At 36.7% G+C, this 23335-nt stretch overlaps 2 protein-coding genes and 1 pseudogene across 2 annotated transcripts; all 3 read right to left on the reverse strand.

The window, feature by feature from the left end:
* Positions 1–1749: 1749 nt before the first annotated feature.
* LOC122440879 (olfactory receptor 14A16-like) lies at positions 1750–2697 on the reverse strand. The gene has a single exon (XM_043467561.1). The coding sequence runs from the start codon at positions 2695–2697 to the stop codon at positions 1750–1752; it is 948 nt and encodes a 315-aa protein (XP_043323496.1).
* A 4608-nt stretch (positions 2698–7305) lies between these two features.
* On the reverse strand, positions 7306–9357 carry LOC122440880 (annotated as a pseudogene).
* Positions 9358–21489: 12132 nt separating this feature from the next.
* Positions 21490–22401, reverse strand: LOC122439255 (olfactory receptor 14K1-like). The gene has a single exon (XM_043464346.1). The coding sequence runs from the start codon at positions 22399–22401 to the stop codon at positions 21490–21492; it is 912 nt and encodes a 303-aa protein (XP_043320281.1).
* Between the last annotated feature and the right edge of the window lie 934 nt (positions 22402–23335).

Genomic DNA, 23335 nt, shown 5'->3' on the forward strand with positions numbered 1-23335 from the left:
TACTGAGCAATTAAACACAGCACAGCTGTGTGACATGTTAAAATAGACAGCTATGTGACATAAAGAAAAGAGATTTACTGAAATGCACAGAAATGAATGGACATTGGGTTTTGTGGGGAGAAACATACTCAAGGTGCAATACAAGACCTTTATGAGATCTTAGTTCAGTTTATGAAGCACACATATTGAGGTTTCAGTTCAGTTCAGTTCAGTCACTCAGTCGTGTCCGACTCTCTGCGACCCCATGAACCACAGCACGCTAGGCCTCCCTGTCCATCACCAACTCCCAGAGTCCACCCAAACCCATGTCCATCGAGTCGATGATGCCATCCAACCATTTCATTCTCTGCTGTCCCCTTCTACTCCTGCCCTCAATCTTTACCAGCATCAGGTGGCCAAAGTATTGGAGTTTCAGCTTCAACATCAGTCCTTCCAATGAACACCCAGGACTGATCTCCTTTAGGATGGACTTGGTTGGATCTCCCTGCAGTCCAAGGGACTCTCAAGAGTCTTCTCCAAGACCACAGTTCAAAAGCATCAATTCTTTGGTGCTCAGCTTTCTTCATAGTCCAACTCTCACATCCATACATTGAGGTTTATCTTATTCTAAAGTTGAGATAGAAAGAAAAGACTTTAAAATATCGAGAGATTGTGATAATGGGAAGCAAATAATAAGATAGAGGTGATAAAGGACATAAGTAAGGAAGTGATAAGAGTAGAGGGAGAGAAAAGAGAACCAAAATATACAGATAATTTAAGTTATCCGTGGAGATAACAAGTAATATTTAGAAAATAAAAAATGTATGACAGAACAAAGAAAAGTAGGATGATAAAATAAAAACCATCTTTCTCAAGTGTGAAAAGTTTATGATATGTGGTAATCAATTAAACATTTTTTTGCTAACATTCCATTTTAGTCAAGAATATGTAATGAGAGATGTATTATTTGCTCTCACCATCCATAAGATTCTTTACGACAGATTCTTGCTTATAGCTACTTAATAATTTTATATCTCTAATGCATCTGTTTTAAACAGAAGCTTAAATGGGTGAAATTCTTTTTTATTCTAAACTTCTCAAAGAAGAAAAATCACTATGATAAGAAAAATTAAGATTATATTTACTCATAACATCTAGAGTAAAGTAGTAAAATACAGTGCTAGGAAATAAGATACAATGTCTAAATTTTGCAGAAAAAATATAATCATGTAAAGAAGTAGTGTGTGATTACATTAACAAAACAAATGCAACCATCAGAATAACACAAACAGAATCTTTTGATATGAAATAAGTAATGGAATGGATTTCCCAGGTGTTTTAGTGGGTAAAGAATCTGCTTACAATGCAGGAGACCCAGGAGACTCGGGTTCGATCCCTGAGTTGAGAAGATTCCCTGGAGGAGGGCATGACAATCCTCTCCAGTATTATGGAGAAGCCCATGGACAGAAGAGCCTGATGGGCTAGTCCATAGAGCTGTAAAAAGTCAGACACAACTAAGGCGACTGAAGATGCATGCACACAAGTAATGGAATACATTCAATATGTTTTGTGTTTCCCAGACCACCCTAAACTTCACAAAAATAAAATAAAAATCATAGAATGTGAATTTGAATGCAGAATGTGTAAATGTGATATAGTTATGGCAAGAGAATAGAGAATACAATAATGTTTATATACTTAACTCTCAAAAACTGATTCTATTTTCTTTATTTATTGTGTATGCCATATGATTTAAGGTCAGCAGGATCCTCATGTCTTTGGCAACATTTTACCACCTAGTATTTTGCCTAGGGCTGCCTTCATGTCCTTGTTCCTCAGACTATAGATGAAAGGGTTCAGGCTGGGAGGTAATATAGAGTATAATGCAGACATGAAGAGATTCAGTGATGATGCAGACTTAGAATTAGTCCCTAAATAATTGGCAATACCAGAAAAGAGAAACAATATCACTACAGTGAGATGGGGTACACAAGTAGAGAAAGTTTTGAACCTGCCTTGTGCAGATGGAATCCTTAGGACAGCTGAGAAAATGTAAATATAAGAGGCAATCAGGAAAAGAAAGCATACAGAAGCAAAAGTACAGCTAGTGACAATAAATGCATATTCTAGAATTTGCTCTCCTGAACAAGCAAGTGTGAGCACTGAAGGAATGTCACAGAAGAACTGATGCACTATATAGGGCCCACAGAAACGCACAGAGAATGTACCTGCAACATGAATGGATCCATAGACACACCCACTAGCCCACGATGCTGTCACCATCTGCAGACAGGTGCCTCTATTCATGATTGTCTCATAGTACAGAGGATGGCAGATGGCAACATAGCGGTCATAAGACATCACTATAAGGAGGGCATACTCTGTGCCAGCCAAAAAAATGAAAAGAAAAATTTGTGAGGCACATCCCAGGAAAGATATGGAATGGTTTTTGGTCAGAGAGTTTATGATGGATTTGGGCACAGTGACAGAGATGTAGCAGATATCAATCAAGGACAAATTCTTTAGGAAGAAATACATGGGCGACTGGAGACGCCGGTCAGTGGTGGTGAGAATAATAATGAGGAGGTTCCCCATCAGTGCTGTCAGGTAACTCAGGAAGAAGAATGGAACATAGAGTCCTTGTAGTACCTGATCATCAGTGAATCCCCTGAGCAAAAATTCTGTTATAGTGGTAATGTTGGTTAATTTCTCAGTCATGCTGATTCTTATCTGTAAAAATAAAGATTATACTAGTAACTCATTCATTCAGCTATGGTAACATTCACTTTTATTAAAACTCTTGATATGACATGGCCCTAGGCATAGTTCATGAGAGTAACACTGGGAAAGTGCAGTGATATCCTTTATTATATTAACAGAGAGTAGATGGAAATATAATTGACATTAAGCAGAGTTTAGAAAAGGGCAAAAATAAAATGAAATGCTATCTTCTGGTTCTTTAAAGAACAGAAAAAGTTTTATTATATTTCATGCTTTAGATACATGGCAGACAGGTCTAAAATCTTTGAGATAAATCTGTGTACCAAGCAGCTAACATACTTTACTGGTATAGCCAAAATGGAAAACAGCATTTCACTTTCTTGCTCCAGAAGTTATTTGGCAAATACTGCTCCAGACCACAAGAAAACAATATAAAGTAAACAAAATAAAATACAGAAAATAAAATGAATTAAAAAGACGACCATGTGTAAGGTTGTCAAATGAGATCAAAGATGATGCAGAATAGATTTCAGGAAAAACATGTGAGAATCATACATTAGTATTACACTGTGATACTAACTTTTCTCATTGATATCAGATAGAAATATTCATAATAGAAGTATGCATACATGCGTGCTAAGTCACTTCATTGTGTCCAACTCTGCGTGACCCTGTGGATTATAGCCCGCCAGGCTCATTTGTCCATGGGATTCTTCAGGCAAGAATACTGGAGTGGGTTGCCATGCCCTCCTCCAGGGGATCTACCCAACCCAGGGATCAAACTCATGTCTCATGTCTCTGGCATAGGCAGGCAGATTCTTTAATACTAGTGCCACCTGGAAGCCCAATAAAATTATAAGACATCAATATTGACATTTTCAGAACTATTTACTACAGATCTAGTCCTGATATGGTAGTCCATCAGCTTAATTCTGACAAATTACTACAGTAACAGTGACCTTGTCTGTGTCCATAAAATGAGTCTCTCATTGACACTAGCTTTCTTTCAAACAAAATGTGTGTGGTATGGTCTGGGCATGTAGAAAGAACTAGAATCATCAGAATATCCTCTAATCATCTCAGTTCTTGAAACAAATTGTTTGGATAATTTTCTTACCAACTGGTGTAAATTTCTTCCACGATGCAGATGACAACAATGAAATATCTTTCTGGGGGGCAGAAAAAGAAAATCACTTGAGTAAATATACCCTTCAAATTTATCAAAATTAATAGAGTTTTCTTTCCATTCATTAAACCTGGCATTCAGATAAAAAGTGAGAAGAAAACATCCTAATAACCACCTTAGCATGGGGCACATCTATTCCATCTTGTATTAGTTCCTTCTAAGAACATGTAAACAAAGTATTAGTCATTGGTGTCTGTCACCTAAATACACTTTTGTTCAAGAATAACTGCCTGTTGCATGACCAAAGGTGTTTAAATACCTCTACTATTCCTATATGATTGGTGGGTTTTAAGCTTTACCTTCAGCCTCTGGCATTGGTTCAAGGTTAATGATCTTATATTTCACATGAGATTATATTTATATAATTGGAGCAGAAATTAACTAGAAGAAATGGTCAAGGGTTCTGATGAGAGAGAGCATATTTCTTGAGGGACAGGAGGGCAACTTTAAATCCCTGGACTTAGGATCATTTAGAAATGTGATTTACCTTTTGCTACAGACTTTCTGTTATGAGCATATCACAACTCTATGAATTCATTCAAACTGTGCCTTTTTATTTATTGATGAGTGATAATACTGAGATTTTAATGGAAAATAGAACATCTGAATTGAAGCATTAAAATTTAAATTCAGGAATGCATATTAAGACATGGATGCTGTTTCATTTCCCTTTAGTTCTGCTATGTTTTGTATTTTTAATGCTAGTATATATTCAAATTTTAATTACTTAAAATACCAAGCAATGTAGAAAAACTAAATTAAAATAAAACTTGCCTCACTCCCACTTTTATACCCAGGGACCACAGGAGGTGCAAGTGTGGGAGTGTGTTCCCCAGTACATATTCTGTGACTGTGGTAGTGGTTTAGTCACTAAGTCATGTCCAACTCTTTCTGAACCCACTGTAGCCCACCACGCTCCTCTGCCCATGAGATTTCCCAGGCAAGAATACAGGACTGGCTTGCTATTGTCTTCTCCAGGGGATCTTCCTGACCCAGGGATGCAATACTCATGTTCTGCACTGCAGGTGATATCTTGAATTGCAAGAGAATTCTTTTCCACTGAGCTACCAGGGAAGTCACATCCTGTGACTGTACATAGATATTGTTTTCTTTGTTTATACTTTTAATTGCATGTTTCTCTCTACATTGATGGTGCAACCACCCACATTCACAAAGCATGGTTCACAGAATCACTTTTTACGTGCAACAGTGTTTCACATGCTTTCCTGCTTGTATCTAATAGTGTATTCTTAAAGATTATAAAGAATCAATATTTGGTTTTAAGTCTGTTTTCACTATCATGTATAACGTAATTTTATATAATTTGTGCACCTGTTTTCAAATCCTAAAAGATGATGCTGTTAAAGTGTTGCACTCAGTATGCCAGCTAATTTGGAAAACTCAGCAGTGGCCACAGGACTGGAAAAGTCAGTTTTCATTCCAATCCTAAAGAAAGGCAATACCAAAGAATGTTCCGATGACTGCACAGTTGCACTCATCTTACACACTAGCAAAGTGATGCTTAAAATTCTCCAAGCCAGGCTTAAATAGTACATGAGCCATGAACTTCCAGATGTTCAAACTGGATTTAGAAAGGGCAGAATAACCAGAGATCAAATTGCTAACATCCACTGGACCATAGAAAAAGCAAGAGAATTCCAGAAAAATATATACTTTTGCTTCATTGACTACACTAAGGCTTTTGATTGTGTGGATCACACCAAACTGGAAAATTCTTCAAGAGATGGGAATATCAGACCACTGGACCCGCCTCCTGAGAAATCTGTACACAGGTCAAGAAGCAATAGTTAGTACCAGACATAGAACAATGGACTGGTTTCAAATTGGGAAAGGAGTATATTAAGGCTCTATATTATCATCTTGCTTACTTAACTTCTATGCGGAGTATATCATGTGAAATGACATGGATGAAGCACAAGCTGGAATCATGGTTGCCAGGAGTTACGCAGATGACACAACCCTTATGGCAGAAAGTGAAGAAGAACTAAAAGAGCCTCTTGATGAAAGTGAAAGAGGAGAGTGAAAAAGCTGGCTTAAAACTCCAGTCAAAAAACGAAGATCATGGCATCTGGTCCATCACTTCATGACAAATATATGGGGTAACAATGGAAACAGTGAGACACTTTATTTTCTTGGGCTCCAAAATCACTGCAGATGGTGATACAGCCACTAAATTAAAAGACACTTGATCCTTGGAAGAAAAGCTATGACAAACCTAGACAGCATGTTAAAAAGCAGAGACATCACTTTACCAACAAGGGTCCATATAGTCAAAGTTATGGTTTTTCCAGTAGTCATGTATGGATGTGAGAGTTGGACTGTAAAGAAAGCTGAGCACTGAATAATTGATGCTTTTGAACTGTGGTGTTGGAGAAGACTCTTGAGAGTCTCTTGGACTGCAAGAAAATCAAACCAGTCAATCCTAAAGGAAATCAGTCCTGAATATTCATTGGAAGGACTGATGCTGAAGCTGAAACTCCAATACTTTCGCCACCTGATGTGAAGAACTCACTCATTGGAAAAGGCCCTGATGCTTGGAAAGAAGGCAGGAGGAGAAGGGGATGATGGAGGATGAGATGGTTGGATGACATCACCGACTCGATGGAAATGAGTTTGAGCAAGTTCCAGGAGTTGGTGATGAACAGGGATGCCTGGTGTGCTGCAGTCCATGCGGTCACAAATAGTTGGACACAACTGAGCAACTGAACTGAACTGATATCCTGTTTTATGAGTTTTATAAAAGAAATTCTTAATAGTATATAAAGGTATACAAGTAAATAAAATAGTTGGTCACCATATTAATAAAAAATTATTTTAAAATGATATCTCATGAAGAAAACTAGCAGTCAAGAAGGTGCACAGAATATCCTAGAGTAATAATGAAATATGAAACACAATGTTATTTTCTAAGCACTTAACAAATATAGTGGAATTTCCACTATAGATATATAATAATATCTAGAAATTAACACAAATATTTGTGTAACTATCCATAAAATCTAAGGCAGGTTTAAATATATATACATATATGTGTGTGTGTGTGTGTGTATATATATATGATTGTTTCATTTTAAGTGAGTCTTTAAAGTATATAAAATTTGATATTGAGTATAATGTCTAAAAGTAGGATGCAAATAGAAATAGTTCAAATTTCATAGCTTTTGACAATCTCTACAAGTCTTTGCTAAATTCACTAGAGCTAATAAGATAAAATTGAGGGTAAGTTCACTAAGGAAAATAATTTAACATAGAAGCTAAAGCTTATTAATTCTTTCTCCAACCATATAGTGAATTTAAAGAAAAATCAGCACAGAAGAATTGTTTCACACATGATATCACAAAGATTTTGAATCAAAATGAGGACAAAAATTAAACATTTCATAACTGAATTTCTGTTTCTAATGTTTCACACTACCACCAGGTTTCCACAGAAGCTTTTTTAGAGCTGTTTTAATTTCCTTGTTTCTCAGGCTATGCTTGATAGGGTTCAGAGTGGGAGGCAGCACTGAATACAACATTGAGAGTAGCAAGTTCAGGAGAGAGGGAGATTCAGGCATTGGCTTCAAATAGGCGATGGCTCCTGTCAGGATAAAAGTGGCCACAACTATAAGATGGGGCAGGCAAGTGGAAAAGGCTTTTCACCTGCCTTGTACAGATGGGATACTTAGTACTATATTGAAAATATACACATACGAGAAAGCAATAGCAAGTATATATTAAAAAAAAAACCATTAAAATATTCAAACTGCCAGACTTACATTAATAGTAGTATGATCCTTAGAACAAGAAATCTTTAATAATGAGGGGATTTTGAGAGGGTAACAGGCAGGAAGGCCAGGGGTCTCCAAACGGAGGAAATAGGCTGCAATGTCAGACATTTTTTATCCCTCTCTTAAGCGGTAGGAGGAAACAAACTATGTGTTAGATTTTTGTCCTTTCTCTATACAAATTAAGAAAGAGGTTTATTTTAAAATTCTATGTTGCCATGATGATACCTGGTTCCACCTGAACTTAACTTTTCTCAAACCTTTAGCTAACCAATTCTGTTTTGTTTTTGTTTTTGTTTTATGGAAATGTTTTTCTTAAGCTATGTTAATGGACTATGTATTTACCTTAGACTCTGTCTTCAATATCCTGATATTCAATGTCCTGAATATTCATTGGAAGGACTGATGCTGGAACTGAAACTCCAATATTTTGGCTACCTAGTGCAAAGAACTGGCTCATTGGAAAAGACCCTGATGCCGGGAAAGATTGAAGGCAGGAGGAGAAGAGGACGACAGAGGATGAGATGGTTGGATGGCATCACTGACTCGATGGGCATGAATTTGAGCAAGCTCCGGGAGTTGGTAATGGACAGAGAAGCCTGGCGTGCTGCAGTCCATGGGGTTGCAAAGAGTCAGACACAACTGAGCAACCGAACTGAACTGTCTTCAAGTCGGTTCTGCCTAAGACTCAGAACCACCTTGAAAACCAGTATGGTTTACTCATGCAGATGTTCTCTTAAGCTATGTTAATGAGACTATGTCTTTGCTTGGAAACCTGCCTTTCTTCCAGATTCATGTCAATCGCTTTATGACCCAGGACAACTCACCTTGTGCCAATGTTATCTCAAAATGCATCTTGTGGGTAAGGGGCCTGGTGCCAGTGTTCGTTTTGAGATATTTCTTTTCTCCAATTAGCAGACTGCTAGTAGCTATATAACATCCAGCTGAAGACTAGCGGCGGGGGGGGGGGCACTTTTTCTGCCCCCTTCTGATGTCTATTTCAGAAACTTTCTCTGTCTCTTGTATACTTTAATAAAACTTTGTTGCACAAAAGCTCTGAGCAATCAAGTCTCATCACTGGCCCTGGATTGAATTCCTCTCCTCCAGAGGCCAAGAATCCCGGCGTCTTTCATGGATTAGCAACAACCTTTCAACATCACAGAAAAACTGAGGTACTCTTTTGGAACCACAGAAAGATAAAGAGAATGTTCCAACTGAGTATAAGCCTCCAAAGATTCCTCCAAGCAACCAAGAAGCAGCTGCACACAGAGTTCCCCGTTCATGAAAATGTCATAGTGCAATGGGTGGCAGATGGCCACATATCGATCATAGGACGTGGCTGTGAGGATAAATACCTCAGACCCTGTAAAGTGAATTACCAAAAAGACCTGCAACACACAACCTGGGAAAGAAATAGTGCTGTTGTTGGTAAAAGACTTGACAATGGATTTGGGGACTATGATGGAAATAAGGCAGAGATCAAAGAAGGATAATTTTTTTCAGGAAGAAGTACATGGGGGTGTGAAGACACTGGTCCAAGGTGATTAGGACAATAATGAGAATATTTCCTGTGAGAGCTGCCAAGTAAATCAGCACAAACAGAAAAGCCTGGAGAACCCAGATCTCTCTGATGTCAGAGAATTCTACCAGAAAAAATTCCATCATCACTGTGTAGGTGTCCATTTTCTTGTCTCTACCACACTTGCTATGGAATAAATTAATTTAGTAACGTTAACAGATTTCTTTGAAGCTTTTTTTTTTTTTGCAAAATGCACATTTAACTTTTTGAAAGCTCTTTAAGACATAATTTTCTGAAGTTTACCTCTTTTATCAGTTTCTAATGAGTAAAGACTGGCTATACAGTGAGAGCTTTCTTCAATTGAGAAAAAGTGGTGATATTATCTCTCTTCTTCAACAGCACATGTAAATTAATGAAGCTTTACTGCATATAAGAATTGCATACCTATAATGAGATTGATTTACACTTCAGTTCAGTTCAGTTCAGTCGCTCAGTCATGTCTGACTCTTTGCAACCCCATGAATCACAGCACGCCAGGCCTCCCTGTCCATCACAAACTCCCAGAGTTTACTCAAACTCATGTCCATCAAGTCGGTGATGCCATCCAGCCATCTCATCCTCTGTCATCCCCTTCTCCTCCTGCCCCCAATCCCTCCCAGCATCAGGGTCTTTTCCAATGAGTCAACTCTTCGCATGAGGTGGACAAAGTATTGGAGTTTCAGCTTCGGTCCTTCCAATGAACACCCAGGACTGATCTCCTTTAGGATGGACTGGTTGGATCTCCTTGCAGTCCAAGGGACTCTCAAGAGTCTTCTCCAACACCACAGTTCAAAAGCATCAGTTTTTCGGCACTCAGCTTTCTTCACAGTCCAACTCTCACATCCATACATGACCACTGGAAAAACCATAGCCTCGACCAGACAGACCTTTGTTGGCAAAGTAATATCTCTGCTTTTTAACATGCTATCTAGATTGGTCATAACTTTCCTTCCAAGGAGTAAGCATCTTTTATTTCATGGGTGCAGTCACCACCCAAAGTGATTTTGGAGCTCAAAAAAATAAAGTCTGACACTGTTTCCACTGTCTCCCCATCTATTTCCCATGAGGTGATGGGACCGGATGCCGTGATCTGAGTTTTCTGAATGTTAAGCTTTAAGCCAACTTTTTCACTCTCCTCTTTCACTTTCATCAAGAGGCTTTTCAGTTCCTCTTCACTTTCTGTCATAAGGGTGGTATCATCTGCATATCTGAGGTTATTGATATTTCTTCCGGCAATCTTGATTCCAGCTTATGCTTCTTCCAGCCCAGCATTTCTCATGATGTACTCTGCATATAAGTTAAATAAGCAGGGTGACAATATACAGCCTTGATGTACTCCTTTTCCTATTTGGAACCAGTCTGTTGTTCCATGTCCAGTTCTAACTGTTGCTTCCTGACCTGCATACAGGTTTCTCAAGAGGCAGGTCAGGTGGTCTGGTATTCCCATCTACTATGAAGTACTAAATGGCAATTCAAATTTCTGTATTGCCAATTTATTTAAATATTTTAGTCAGTATATTATAGAACTTTTGTGTGTGTAAACAGATGTTTTAACCTCAAATGTATGTTTGTAAGCAAGACACATTTGAAAATGAAGCAATAATAGTTGGAAATTCAGTATTAGTGCAAAGTTCAGTTTAGTAAAAGTAATGACATATATAATAATCAGTTTAATCATCTCCATAACTTCCCTGGTGGTTTAGATGTTAAAGAATCTGCCTGCAATGCAGGAGACCTGGGTTTGATCCCTGAGTGAGGAAAATCCCCTCAAGGGAGCGACTACCCACTCCAGTATTTTTGCCTAGAGAACTCCATGAACAGAGGAGCCTGGCAGGCTAGGCTTTTGGACCCTATGCGACAAGTCCACAGGGTTGCTAAGAGTTGGGCAGGACTGAGAGACTAGCACTTTCACTTTTCACTTTAATGAAGAGAAAAATAGGTAGATGAGAAAATAAAGGATATGTCATAAGACATACTTAGAAATGCAACTGTAATAGAAAATAAAAATTAGAAAAGAAAGTGTTAACAAAAGGTAAAAAGACCTGATTCACTTCACAATCAGTCACTCACACAAACCCACCTTACCCACAATCACCCTATTTACTTAATCTCATATCTGTTTGAAGTTAGGCAATTTTTCTTAAGACAATAAATCTTCACTGTAAAAGAAAGGAGTAAAACTGTCTAGGTAAAATTATGTTGACAAGTTTGTATTTCAAGAAGGATAAAAATTTCCTTCTTGGAGAAGACAGAAGACAGAATGTATTCTGTTAATGTAAAAGAGAAATTTCAAAACAACCGGTAAGCTTTGTCACTTGCCATTATTTTTAGCTAACAAAATTCTGAAAGAATCTGGACTAGACTGGGCTTATTGAGTACAAACAGACAAATGAGCAAAGCTCATCAACTTCTCAATTTGCTTTAGAGATAAAACTATACAGATCTCTAGTATTTTCTTTATTCCAGAAGAGTTCTTCTTCTTCTTTTTTTTTTTCCCAAAGCTTGCTTCGGTGGAGGCTTTAATAAAATGCTATCAGCTCTCACTTAGCTATAAAAATGAATGCATTTGAATCAGTTCTAATGAGGTGGATGAGCCTAGAGCCTAGAATACAGAGTGAAGTGTCAGAAAGAGAAAATAAATACCATATATTAACTCATATATATGGAATCTAGAAAGATGGTACTGATGAGCCTTTTTGCAGCTCAGCAATGGAAACACTGACATAGAGAACACACTTATGGCAAGAGTGTGGGGTGGGGAGTTGAAGGAGAGGGTGCGATGAAAAGAGAGAGTAGCATGGAAGCATATAGACTATCATATGTAAAATATATAGCCCAGTGGAAATTTGCATATGACTCAGGGAACTCAAACTGGGGCTCTGTGACAACCTAGAGGGGTGGAAAGAATGGGAGGTGGGAGGGAGGTTAAAGAAGGAAGCATATATATATACCAATGGCTAATTCATATGATGTATGGCAGAAATCAAACCAATATTGTAAAGCAATCATCCTTCAATTAAAAATAAACTTTAAAAATATTACAAGCTCTCAAGTTAATGACTCTTTAAATCTTTGTGAAAATTATTTTTTTAATTGCCTACTTTTCAATAGTTTCTCATAGATCAATTTAAATATAAAATCTTAGATATATCTCTGAATCACAAAAAATATCAAATTCAAAATGTATTACCTTAGTCATTATTATCATTATTGTAATAGTAATGAGTGGTTGGCATTCATAATACCTGATCAAGTCAAATTTAAGTAAATGATTATCTAGTAAAACCTCGAACTTGAACCTGAGTTCTGCAAATTGAGATCTCAAGAATAATATGCATTAATCTAAGGCCATTAGCCACTAGAAATGATGTGACTATTGCTCTGTTCAGAAGATCAACAAACCAAAACAAAGCTGATCTAGAATGACGTTACATGAGTATCATCAAGAGCTTTCTATATCCATTCTTTCCTCATTTCTTCTTTATAAAAAAAACTTTACTTCAGCAGTTGCCAACATATGCTGGATCATAGAAAAAGCAAGGTATTAAAAAAAAAAAAAACCTCTATTTCTGCTTCATTGACTACACTAAAGCCTTTGACTGTGTGGGTCAAAACAAACTGTGGAATATTCTTAAAGAGATGGGAGTACTAGACCATATTACCTGCCTCCTGAGAAACCTGTATGTAGGTCAAGAAGCAACAGTTAGAACTAGACGTGGTACAATGGGCTGATTCAAAATTGGGAAAGGACTGATTCAAATGAATTCTTTTTAATGGCTGAGTAATATTCCATGGTGTATATGTATCACAGCTTCCTTATCCATTCGTCTGCTGATGGGCATCTAGGTTGCTTCCATGTCCTGACTATTATAAACAGCGCTGTGATGAACATTGGGTGCACGTGTCTCTTTCAGATCTGGTTTCCTCGGTGTGTATGCCCAGAAGTGGGATTGCTGGGTCATATGGCAGTTCTATTTCCAGTTTTTTAAGGAATCTCCACACTGTTCTCCATAGTGGCTGTACTAGTTTGCATTCCCACCAACAGTGTAAGAGGGTTCCCTTTTCTCCACAGCCTCTCCAGCATTTATTGCCTGTAGACTTTTGGATAGCAGCCATCCTGACTGGCGTGTAATGGTACCTCATTGTGGTTTTGATTTGCATTTCTCTGATAATGAGTGATGTTGAGCATCTTTTCATGTGTTTGTTAGCCATCTGTATGTCTTCTTGGAGAAATGTCTGTTTAGATCTTGGCCCATTTTTGATTGGGTCATTTATTTTTCTGGAATTGAGCTTCAGGAGTTGCTTGTATATTTTTGAGATTAATCCTTTGTCTGTTTCTTCATTTGCTATTATTTTCTCCCATTCTGAAGGCTGTCTTTTCACCTTGCTTATAGTTTCCTTTGTAGTGCAAAAGCTTTTAAGTTTCATTAGGTCCCATTTGTTTATTTTTGCTTTTATTTCCAATATTCTGGGAGGTGGTTCATAGAGGATCTTGCTGTGATTTATGTCGGAGAGTGTTTTGCCTATGTTCTCCTCTAGGAGTTAGGGTGAAACAGATCACCAGCCCAGGTTGGATGCATGAGACAAGTGCTCAGGGCTGGTGCACCTAGAAGACCCAGAGGGATGGGATGGGGAGGGAGGTGGGAGGGGGGTTCAGGATGGGGAACACATGTAAATCCATGGCTGATTCATGTCAATGTATGACAAAAACCACTACAATACTGTAAAGTAATTAGCCTCCAAATAATAAAAATAAATGAAAAAAAAAAATTGGGAAAGGAGTACATCAAAGCTGTAATATTGTCACCCTGTTTATTTAACTTATATATGTGCAGAGCACATCATACGAAATCTTGTGCTGGATTGCTCACAAGCTGGAATCAAGGTTGCAAGGAGAAATAACAACTTCATACATGCAGATGTTGCCACTTTTATAATGTGCTGCTTTCACGGAGTTGCAGAGCCAGACATGGCTTAGTGACTGAACAACAGCAGTTGTTTTATGACATTGTGTTAATTTCAGTTGCACAACAAAATGGATCATCTATATATATACATATATCTCCTCCCACCCAAGCCCATTCTAGGTCACCACCGAACACTGAGCTGTGCTATACAGTAGGTTTCCATTAGCTATTTGTTTTACAGATGGCAGTGCAATACATCAATCCCAATCTCCTGATTCATAGAACTCCCCTCCTGCCCGTGTCCACTCTTGGTGACCCCATGGACTGCAGCACACTAGTATTCCCTGTCTTTCATCTTTGCCCTGAGCTTGCTCAAACTTGTGTCTATTGAGTCAGTGATGCCATCCAACCACCTCATCATCTATCATCCCCTTCTCCTCCTGTCTTCTCTTTCCCAGCATCGGGGTATTTTCCAATGAGTTGGCTCTCTCATCAGGTGGCCAAAGTGTTGGAGTTTCCATCTAATGAATATTCAGGATTGATTTCCTTTTGGATTGACTTGTTTGATTTCCTTGCTGTCCAAGGGACTCTCAAGAGTTTTATCCAACACCAGAGTTCGAAAGCATCAATTATTTGGAGCTCAGCCTTGTTTTTGGTCCAATTTTCATATCCATACATGACTACTGGAAAAACCATAGCTTTGACTATATGAATCTTTGTCGGCAAAGTAATATGCTATTTAATATGCATTTTAGTATGTAATATGTTTTTTAATAAGCTGTCTAGGTTTGTCACAGCTTTTCTTCCAAGAAGCTGGCATCTTTTAATTTCATGGCTGCAGTAGCCATCTGCAGTGATTTTGGAGCCCAAGAAAATAAAATCTGTCACTGTTTCCATTGTTTCCCTATCTATTTGCCATGAAGTGATGGGACCCAATGCCATGATCTTAGTTTTTGAAACTTGAGTTTTAAGCCAGGTTTACACTCTCCTCTTTCTCCATCAAGAGGCTCTTTAGTTCCTCTTTGCTTTCTGCCATAAAGGTGGTGTAATCTGCATATCTGAGGTTATTGATAGTTCCTCTGACAATCTTGATTCCAACTTGTGATTCATCCAGCCCGGCATTTCACTTGGTGTACTCTGCATATAAGTTACATAAACAGGGTGACAATACACAGCCTTGATGCACCTTTCCCAATTTTGAACCAGTCTGTTGTTTCATCTTTGGTTCTAATTGCTGCTTTTTGACCTGCATACAGGTTTCTCAGGAGGCAGATAAGTTGGTCTGGCATTCCCTTGTCTTAGGATGACATATTTGATATTAAATATCGTTGAAAGGGGGCTTCCCTGGTAGCTCAGCTGGTAATATTTTTATTAGTTGGAGGCTAATTGTAAAGTAATTAGCCTCCAACTAATAAAAATAAATGGAAAAAAAAAAAAAGAAGAAGAAGAATATGCATGCCATGCAGCAGACCTTGGTTCATTTACTAGGTTGGGAGGATCCCCCAGAGAAGTGAATGCTTACCCAGTCCAGTATTCTTGCCTGGAGAATCCCATGGACAGAGAAGCTGGCAGACTACAGCCCATGGGATTGCAAAGAGTTGGAAATGACTGAGCACCTTTCATTCACACACACACAATTGAAAGGAACACAGGCTAATTAATATTTACTTGCCCTTAGTTCAAAAAGGTATACACAGGACTTTTAAGGTTTTCCAGAGATTTCAAAGATTTTGACTAAGCATTCAGATTGGAACTAAATGTTGTGATCTAAAGTAGAGGACACCATGGAGTCCTGATTGTATAAGTAGTACTGGACAGACAAATTTTTCAAGACTAATTTACTTTCTTCCTCATGCATCAAGAAATCTACTTTAATTTTCTCACCAGCAATTCCTTCAATTAAAATTGAGTAAGATAAATGAAATAATTTTTAAAAGTTTTTATCTGAAGCTTTTACGTAACTTTTTTTAATTTTAAATATTCAGTACAAGTGCCAGTGTCATCAACACTTATTACTCAGTGTATACAGTGTATGCCATGGGCTTATTTTACTAAGGGCTCATTTTACTTATATATTTAATTTGATCAGACTTTCTTTCTACACAAATAGATAGATGAATGGATAAAATAGATAGACAGTTTTATTTAAACTAACTTTAACACAAAGAAAAGAGAGGCTTTAAGAGCTGAGAACATTAGTCAAGAATGAGATCTGTAAGTGGTCACATTCAGAGATAGAATTCTTGGTTGATTGTCTCAGTCTCATCAAATATCCAAGCTAAGTATTGGACCTTTTATAAATAAACTGTTTTTAATAAGCCAGGACTTAGTGGTCAGATTGTGGAATGAAATTTTCTCAGAACATGCATGAGTGTATTCAAGTGTATGGTCTTAATTTTGACTAAAAACTAAATAAGCATGGGAACATTTTTTGCCTTCAAAGCCCAGTTACATTTTTATATTCATTCAATTAAGGATGGATATCATAAACCAGGATGGGTATCAAATTGAGCATTGGTAAATCTAGTCAGAGTCTTTGAAATATTAATCTTGTGTAGACACGAACTCTGTCCATCTGTTAGCATCGAATTTGAGAAACACACAGGCAAATGGTGAGACATTAAAAGACCTTATAAACTGCATAGTCCAATATGCTTGCCACTTACATCCTGCTCTAGAGTAGATTTTTCTCATCTTTAGGTAAGAGGAGTAATCTGGGAAGATGTTAATTTTTTTTTTAATTTATCTATATGATAGACCAATATTTATACTTACTAGATCAGATAAGAAAGTCTATTGTTACCTAGATCTTAAGATTTGCTTTCCTTTTGGAGCATGTATGCTTTGTGGATAGTGAAAAAAAAAATGTCTATGAATGGTACCATATCTGAAAATGTATTCTCAAATTTCTGCATTTGCTGAAAGTATTTCCATATGGTTTCAGATCTTTATTTAAAGAAAAGAACCAAGTAAGCAAGGTTCTCAGGGGAGGGATTAAAGGCAGCTTTGATTGTTAAATTTGGGTATCTAAATCTCTGTGGCCCCAGAACTAGTAACACTTGTTTCACTTTAAGCCACCATGCCATACTTCCTTTTAAAGTGAATTAATATAGAAAATCTCACTGGGCTTCATCAAATGATATAAATGATGGTGCATATATTTTCTGTTTTATATTTTCTGTTTTATTTAACTTTAGTAGGATTAAATTCACACAATTATAAATTCTCTAAGAAGTTAAATGTCTTTTCCCCAAATCTTATTCATTCATTTGTCCCAATGCAATTAGCAGAGCACTTAAGAAGTAGGAGGAGAGAAAAGTTATGAATTACAGCATCTGGGTTTTGGTACCTCATATGTGTCTACCGTAATAAAAACAGATTTTATGGAGAAGGTGAGATTTAAATTAGATTACAAGGCAAATAAGATAGTATATTGAATTGTGTGACATGTATAATGTAAAAATAAATATAAATTTTAAAAAAGAAGCTTAATTCTCCCTTTTGAAAATAAGTGAAGCAACTTAACACATTCTCTTTCAAATTTCTTTCTCTGATCTTTCCAAATCCATGAAAATATTTAATTGATAAATAAGACTTTTGCCAATCTCACAATCCAGAAATGTCTTACTCAGTGGTCTAGAATCATCTTTTGTAATGTAATTGTCAGGAAGACAGAACTCTATCCAGGTTCTTGAGTGTCACCTGATGCAGACACATTATTAAAGGACCTAAAATATCTATCAATTAAAAAATGAGGAAAAACTTTATTAAAATATTCAAATTTATTTGCTTAATATTTTTGGATTTTTATGTGTATATTGTCCACTATACTTTTGAATTATTTCTTTGCATCCAATTTCTTTATATCCAATACTTTGTTTTGTACTGTGAGATATTATTTTCACCTATTAATTTAGTTTTATAGCTCTTTATTATAATAAGTAAGATATTATTTAATTATATTGTTAATATTTCCCAATTTTTCTGGAGAAAATAAAAAAAACTTTATAATTTATAATAAATGTATACTTTTTAATAATTGTAACTTTTCAAGCATCATTGGAGTTTTTATTCATTTATTTTAATTGCCATTGAAATATGCTCACAAAAATATGTGTAATGTTTTTCAAATAGCTTGCATATATTATTTGCAAATGTACTTTTAGGATTTTATAAATTTATCCTTTGGGCTAAGCATATTTCACATATTATAGCACATTAGAAAGATAATGATAAACTAGTGGTGTTGAAATAACTTTCTGGGCCCAGAATGAAGCTACCCCTACCCACGATGCCATGTCAGCAAACCAGACATTTATGTTTCTATTAATGCTGTTTGACCAGAATATTTTTATATTTCCTTTTTCCTGCATAGAAAGCAGTCCCCTCAGCAATGTGAAAACCCCATTTGGAGCCTAGTAACTAGATCCCACTTGCCGCAAGAGCATCCGCATGCAGATCCCAAGTGGCACAACTAAAATAAAGACCCCAAGTGCTGCAAATAAGACCTGGCAAAGCCAAATAAATAAATATATATATTTTTAAAAAGCCTAGTAGTGACCAGTTTTCCTGTTTCTTCCATAGTTCTTCTATATTTTCTGAAAAAATGCTGAGCCGAGGTCCCTTTGCAGCTAATATAGGGTAATGTGCCAATTTCTGGCAAATGAAATAATGAATGCCACTGTCAGGCCTAGCAAAGATCTTTTGAAGATGTATATAACAAAAATTGAACCCAGATTGAAAAACTGAATAAACTTAAAAAAAAAAATTAGGAGTAATAAACTGAAAGTGAAGTCGCTCAGCCGTGTCCAACTCTTTGCGACCCTATGGACTGTAGCCCACCAGGTTCCTCTGTCCATCGGGATTCTCCAGGCAAGAATGCTGGAGTGGATTGCCATTTCCTTTTCCAGGGGATCTTCTCCACCCAGGGATCGAAGCCAGTTCTCCCACATTGCAGGCAGACTCTTTACCCTCTGAGCCAGCAGGGAAGCCCCAGGGGTAGGAAGCAAAGGACAAAACACTGAAATGAAAAAAGATTTGTTTCACAAGACCATTTAGATAAATATATTTCTAGTTAAAAATAATGGAAGCCACAAATAAATGGAGTGACAATTCTAATTTTAAAACCACTACAATATTATAATTAGCCTCCAACTAAAAAAATAATAATAATAAATGGAAAAAAAATTAAGAAAATAATGTAAAAGAAAAAAATTAGAACACTTTTTATCACCATACATAAAAATAAACTCAAAATGGATTAAAGACCTAAATCTAAGACCAGACACTATAAATCTCCTAGAGGAAAACATAAGAAGAATACTCCCTGACATAAATTGAAGCTAGATGTTTTTGATCCACCTCTTAGAGTAATAAAAATAAAAACAATAATTATAAAATGAGACATAGCTAAATAAAAGCTTTTGCTTGGCAAAGGAAGCCATAAGCAAAGTGAAAAAGACAGCTAACAGAATGGGAGAAAATATTTGCAAATGAAATGACTGACAAGGGATTAATCTTCAAAATATACAAACAGCCCATCCCACTCAATGTACAAAAGGAAACAATCAAAAAATGAATGGAATATCAAAATAGACACTTCTTCAAAGAAGACATACAGATAGCCAAGAGGTACATGAAAAGATGCTCAATAGCTCTAATTATCAGAGAAATGCAAATCAAAACTACAATGAGATATCACCTCACACCAATGAGAATGACCATCATCAAAAACTCTATAAACAATAAATGCTGGAGAGGGTGTGCAGAAAAGGGAACCCTCCTACACTGTTGGTGGGCACGTAAATTGGTACAGCTGCTATGGAGAATGGGCTTCCCAGCTGGCACTAGTGGTAAAGAACTTGCCTGCCAATGCAGGAGACATAAGAGATGTGGGTTCGATTCCTGAGTTGGGAAGATCCCCTGAAGGAGGGCATGGCAATCCACTCCAGTATTCTTTTCTGGAGAATCTCATGGACAGAGAAGCATGGCAGGCTACAGTCCATAGGGTCGCAAAGAGTTCTAAGAGAAAACAAAAAACTCACAAAACCAAAACCAACATGTCTTAAAGACAATGTGTCCCTTTGAAAGAATGAGTTTTAAGCAAGAAGGAAATAATTTACTTATGTAATGAGGCAAATGAAAATGAATAATATTTATAGATTAGAAAATCCAATAGGTAAAGATTAAAATTTTCCCCAGGTAATAGATTAAATGAGAATGTATATAAAAATCAACCTATCTTATGTTCTGAGAAACTTGGTAAGCTACTTTTTAAAATTATATAAAAATTGTATGGAAAAAGCTAATAATTTCACAATAAAGAAAGAATAACTTGTTCTCTCTGAGTATGAAGAGTTATTATAAAATCACACAAGAAGAACATTTTGGAGCTTATACAAGCATAAACAGATTAAAGAGCTAAAAGTCATACATTGCATAGATATGACACAAGTAAAGACAAAGTAATGCAAGGAAAACAAAGAGGTGAAGTATTATTCAGCTGTTAAAATAATAAAATCTTTCCATTTTCAACATCATGAATCATGGAAGTCATTCTGTTAGGTGACATATCAGACAGAGTATGATTTCACTGAAGGTGGAACCTAAACAATAACAACAAAATAAGCTCATAGAGGGAGTTTAGTTGCTAAGTCATGTTTGACTCGAGAACCCATGGACCCCAGGAGCCAGCCGGGCTCCTCTGTCTATGGGATTCTCCAGGCAAGAATACTGGGGTGGGTTACCATTTCTTTCTCCAGGGGATCTTCCTGACCCAGGAATTGAACCCACGTTTCATGCATTACAGGCAGATTTTTTACTAACTGAGCTACAAGGGAAGCCCCAAGCTGATAGATACAGAAAGCAAATTTGTAATTGCCAGAGGAGTGACTAGGGTGTGCAAAATGGGTAAACATTTATCAAACACACAACCTCCCACTTCTAAAATAAATAATTCATGGGGATATAGTGTACAACATGGTGACTATAATTGATAAAGTTGTATTATATATTTGAAAGTACTAAGAAAGTGGATCTTAAATTTTTTCATCACAAGAGAAAACAATGTGTAATTACATATGGATAAGGATGTTAACTAAACTTATTGTAGTGATGATTTTGCAACCGATACAAGTATAGAATCATTATGTTTTGTTCTTGAAACTAATATAATAATACATGTCAATTATATCTCAATTTTAAAAATACTAGTGTACATTTGTGAAAATTATGAATATCTTATCCTTTATTGATCAGAATTCTTTAATAGAAACAATTTCAAACAGCTTGTTAATAGCAGAACAAAAAAGAAAATCCTACTTCCTAACTTCAGCTTTTATCATCTTTTCATTACTCCACTGCTTTTAACATTCCACAGGACTTTACTAGAGCTGATTTAATGTCCTTATTCTTCAGACAGTAGATAACAGGGTTCAAGGTTGGGGGTACCACAGAATAGAACACAGACACCAGCAAGTCTAGAAGAGAAGGACTGTTGGATGGTGGCTTTAAATAAGCAACAGCACCCGTTGAAAGGAGTGCACTCACAACAACGAGGTGAGGCAGGCAGGTAGCAAAGGCTTTGGACTGGTTCACTCTGGTTCGGATCTTCAACACAGTGGAAAAAATATACACATAGGAGACCGCAATGCAAACTAAACATGAAAATGCATAACAGACCCCAATGGCCACACTGACAGTAATAGCTGCATGTTCTTGAGAACAAGTGAGTTTTAGTAAGGCAGGAACATCACAAAAGAACTGATGTATCTTATTGGACCCACAAAAATTCAAAGAGAATGTCCCAGTGGAGTACAATATTCCCAGGGATCCACCGTTGAACCAGAACACAGCCATCAACTGGACACAGGTCCTTTTGCTCATGACAGCCTCATAATGCAGAGGGCGACAGATGACAACATAGCGGTCATAGGACATCACAGTGAGAATACCAGTCTCTGACCCAGCCATTAGTACTACCAGGAAAAGCTGTAACACACATTCCAGGTAAGAGATGGACTCAGTGAAGGTGATGCAGTTGAAAATAAATTTGGGGACTGTGGTAGAAATAAGGCACAGATCTAAAAAGGACAAATGCCTGAGGAAAAAGTACATTGGTGTGTGGAGGTGTTGGTCAAGAATTGTGAGGAAGATGATAATTAAATTCTCCAACATAGATACTAGGTAAATCAGTGAGAAGAGCCCAGCCTGCAGCCTCAGGAGCATCTGATTCTCAGTAAATCTCACAAGCATGAATTCCATTGTCAGTGTTTGATTCATCGTATTTTAAAAGTATAAGCCACCTATTAAATAAAGAAAAATTATATTAATATAACAAATGAAATGTCTATTGTTTCTTTATTTTTGAAATATATTTTCTTTGACATTATGTGCTAGACAGAAAGTTTTTAAATGCCATATTCATAGTTATATTTATAGCTGCCTTAGTTATAAAATTTGGGGTATTACAATTCAATATGGGGCTTCATGGTGATAAACACATTGCAGGTTAGATGTAAGACATGCTGGTTCAAACCCTGGGTCTGGAAGCTCCCCTGGAGAAGGGAAAGGCTACCCACTCCAGTATTCTTGCCTGCAGAATCCCATGGAACAAGGAGCCTGGCGGGCCACTGTTCATAGGATCACACAGAGTCGGACACGGCTGACGTGACTTAGCATGGCACAGCACAGTTCAATATAATTTAACTTAAATTTATTGTGAAGGAATAAATTCCCCTCTTACTTCTCTCTCTAATTATTTAAAATTACTTTGACTAAGTTTATTTCTAATGGGAATTTAAGAATTGACCGTGTGATGATAATTGAAGAGCGTGGACATTTTTGTGCATAAATATTATCCTGGTTGATGTGATTTTGGTGTGGGTTTTTCTGCTGACTATATACTGAAATCTGTTAGAATCATTATTATGAGGTGATACTCTAATTTATTATTCAATTCCTATCAAAGGACACTAAGTTTGTACTCCATCTTTTTGTTAAAATATAATTATTTGGTGAAAATTTCATATTATGATTTATTTTCCCTTTAGTGAAAATATCTAGTATAGCACAAAGAAATTAGAAAACTAATCTGGTAATTTTGACAAAATGGTTTACAAATGTATGGTGTCATTTTTTTATGAAAAGAGAACATCTTAAGTCTATAAGCCAGATATATAGCCTACTATATAAGGAA

The sequence above is a fragment of the Cervus canadensis genome, chromosome 4 (assembly GCF_019320065.1).
Source record: "Cervus canadensis isolate Bull #8, Minnesota chromosome 4, ASM1932006v1, whole genome shotgun sequence".
NCBI lineage: Eukaryota > Metazoa > Chordata > Mammalia > Artiodactyla > Cervidae > Cervus > Cervus canadensis.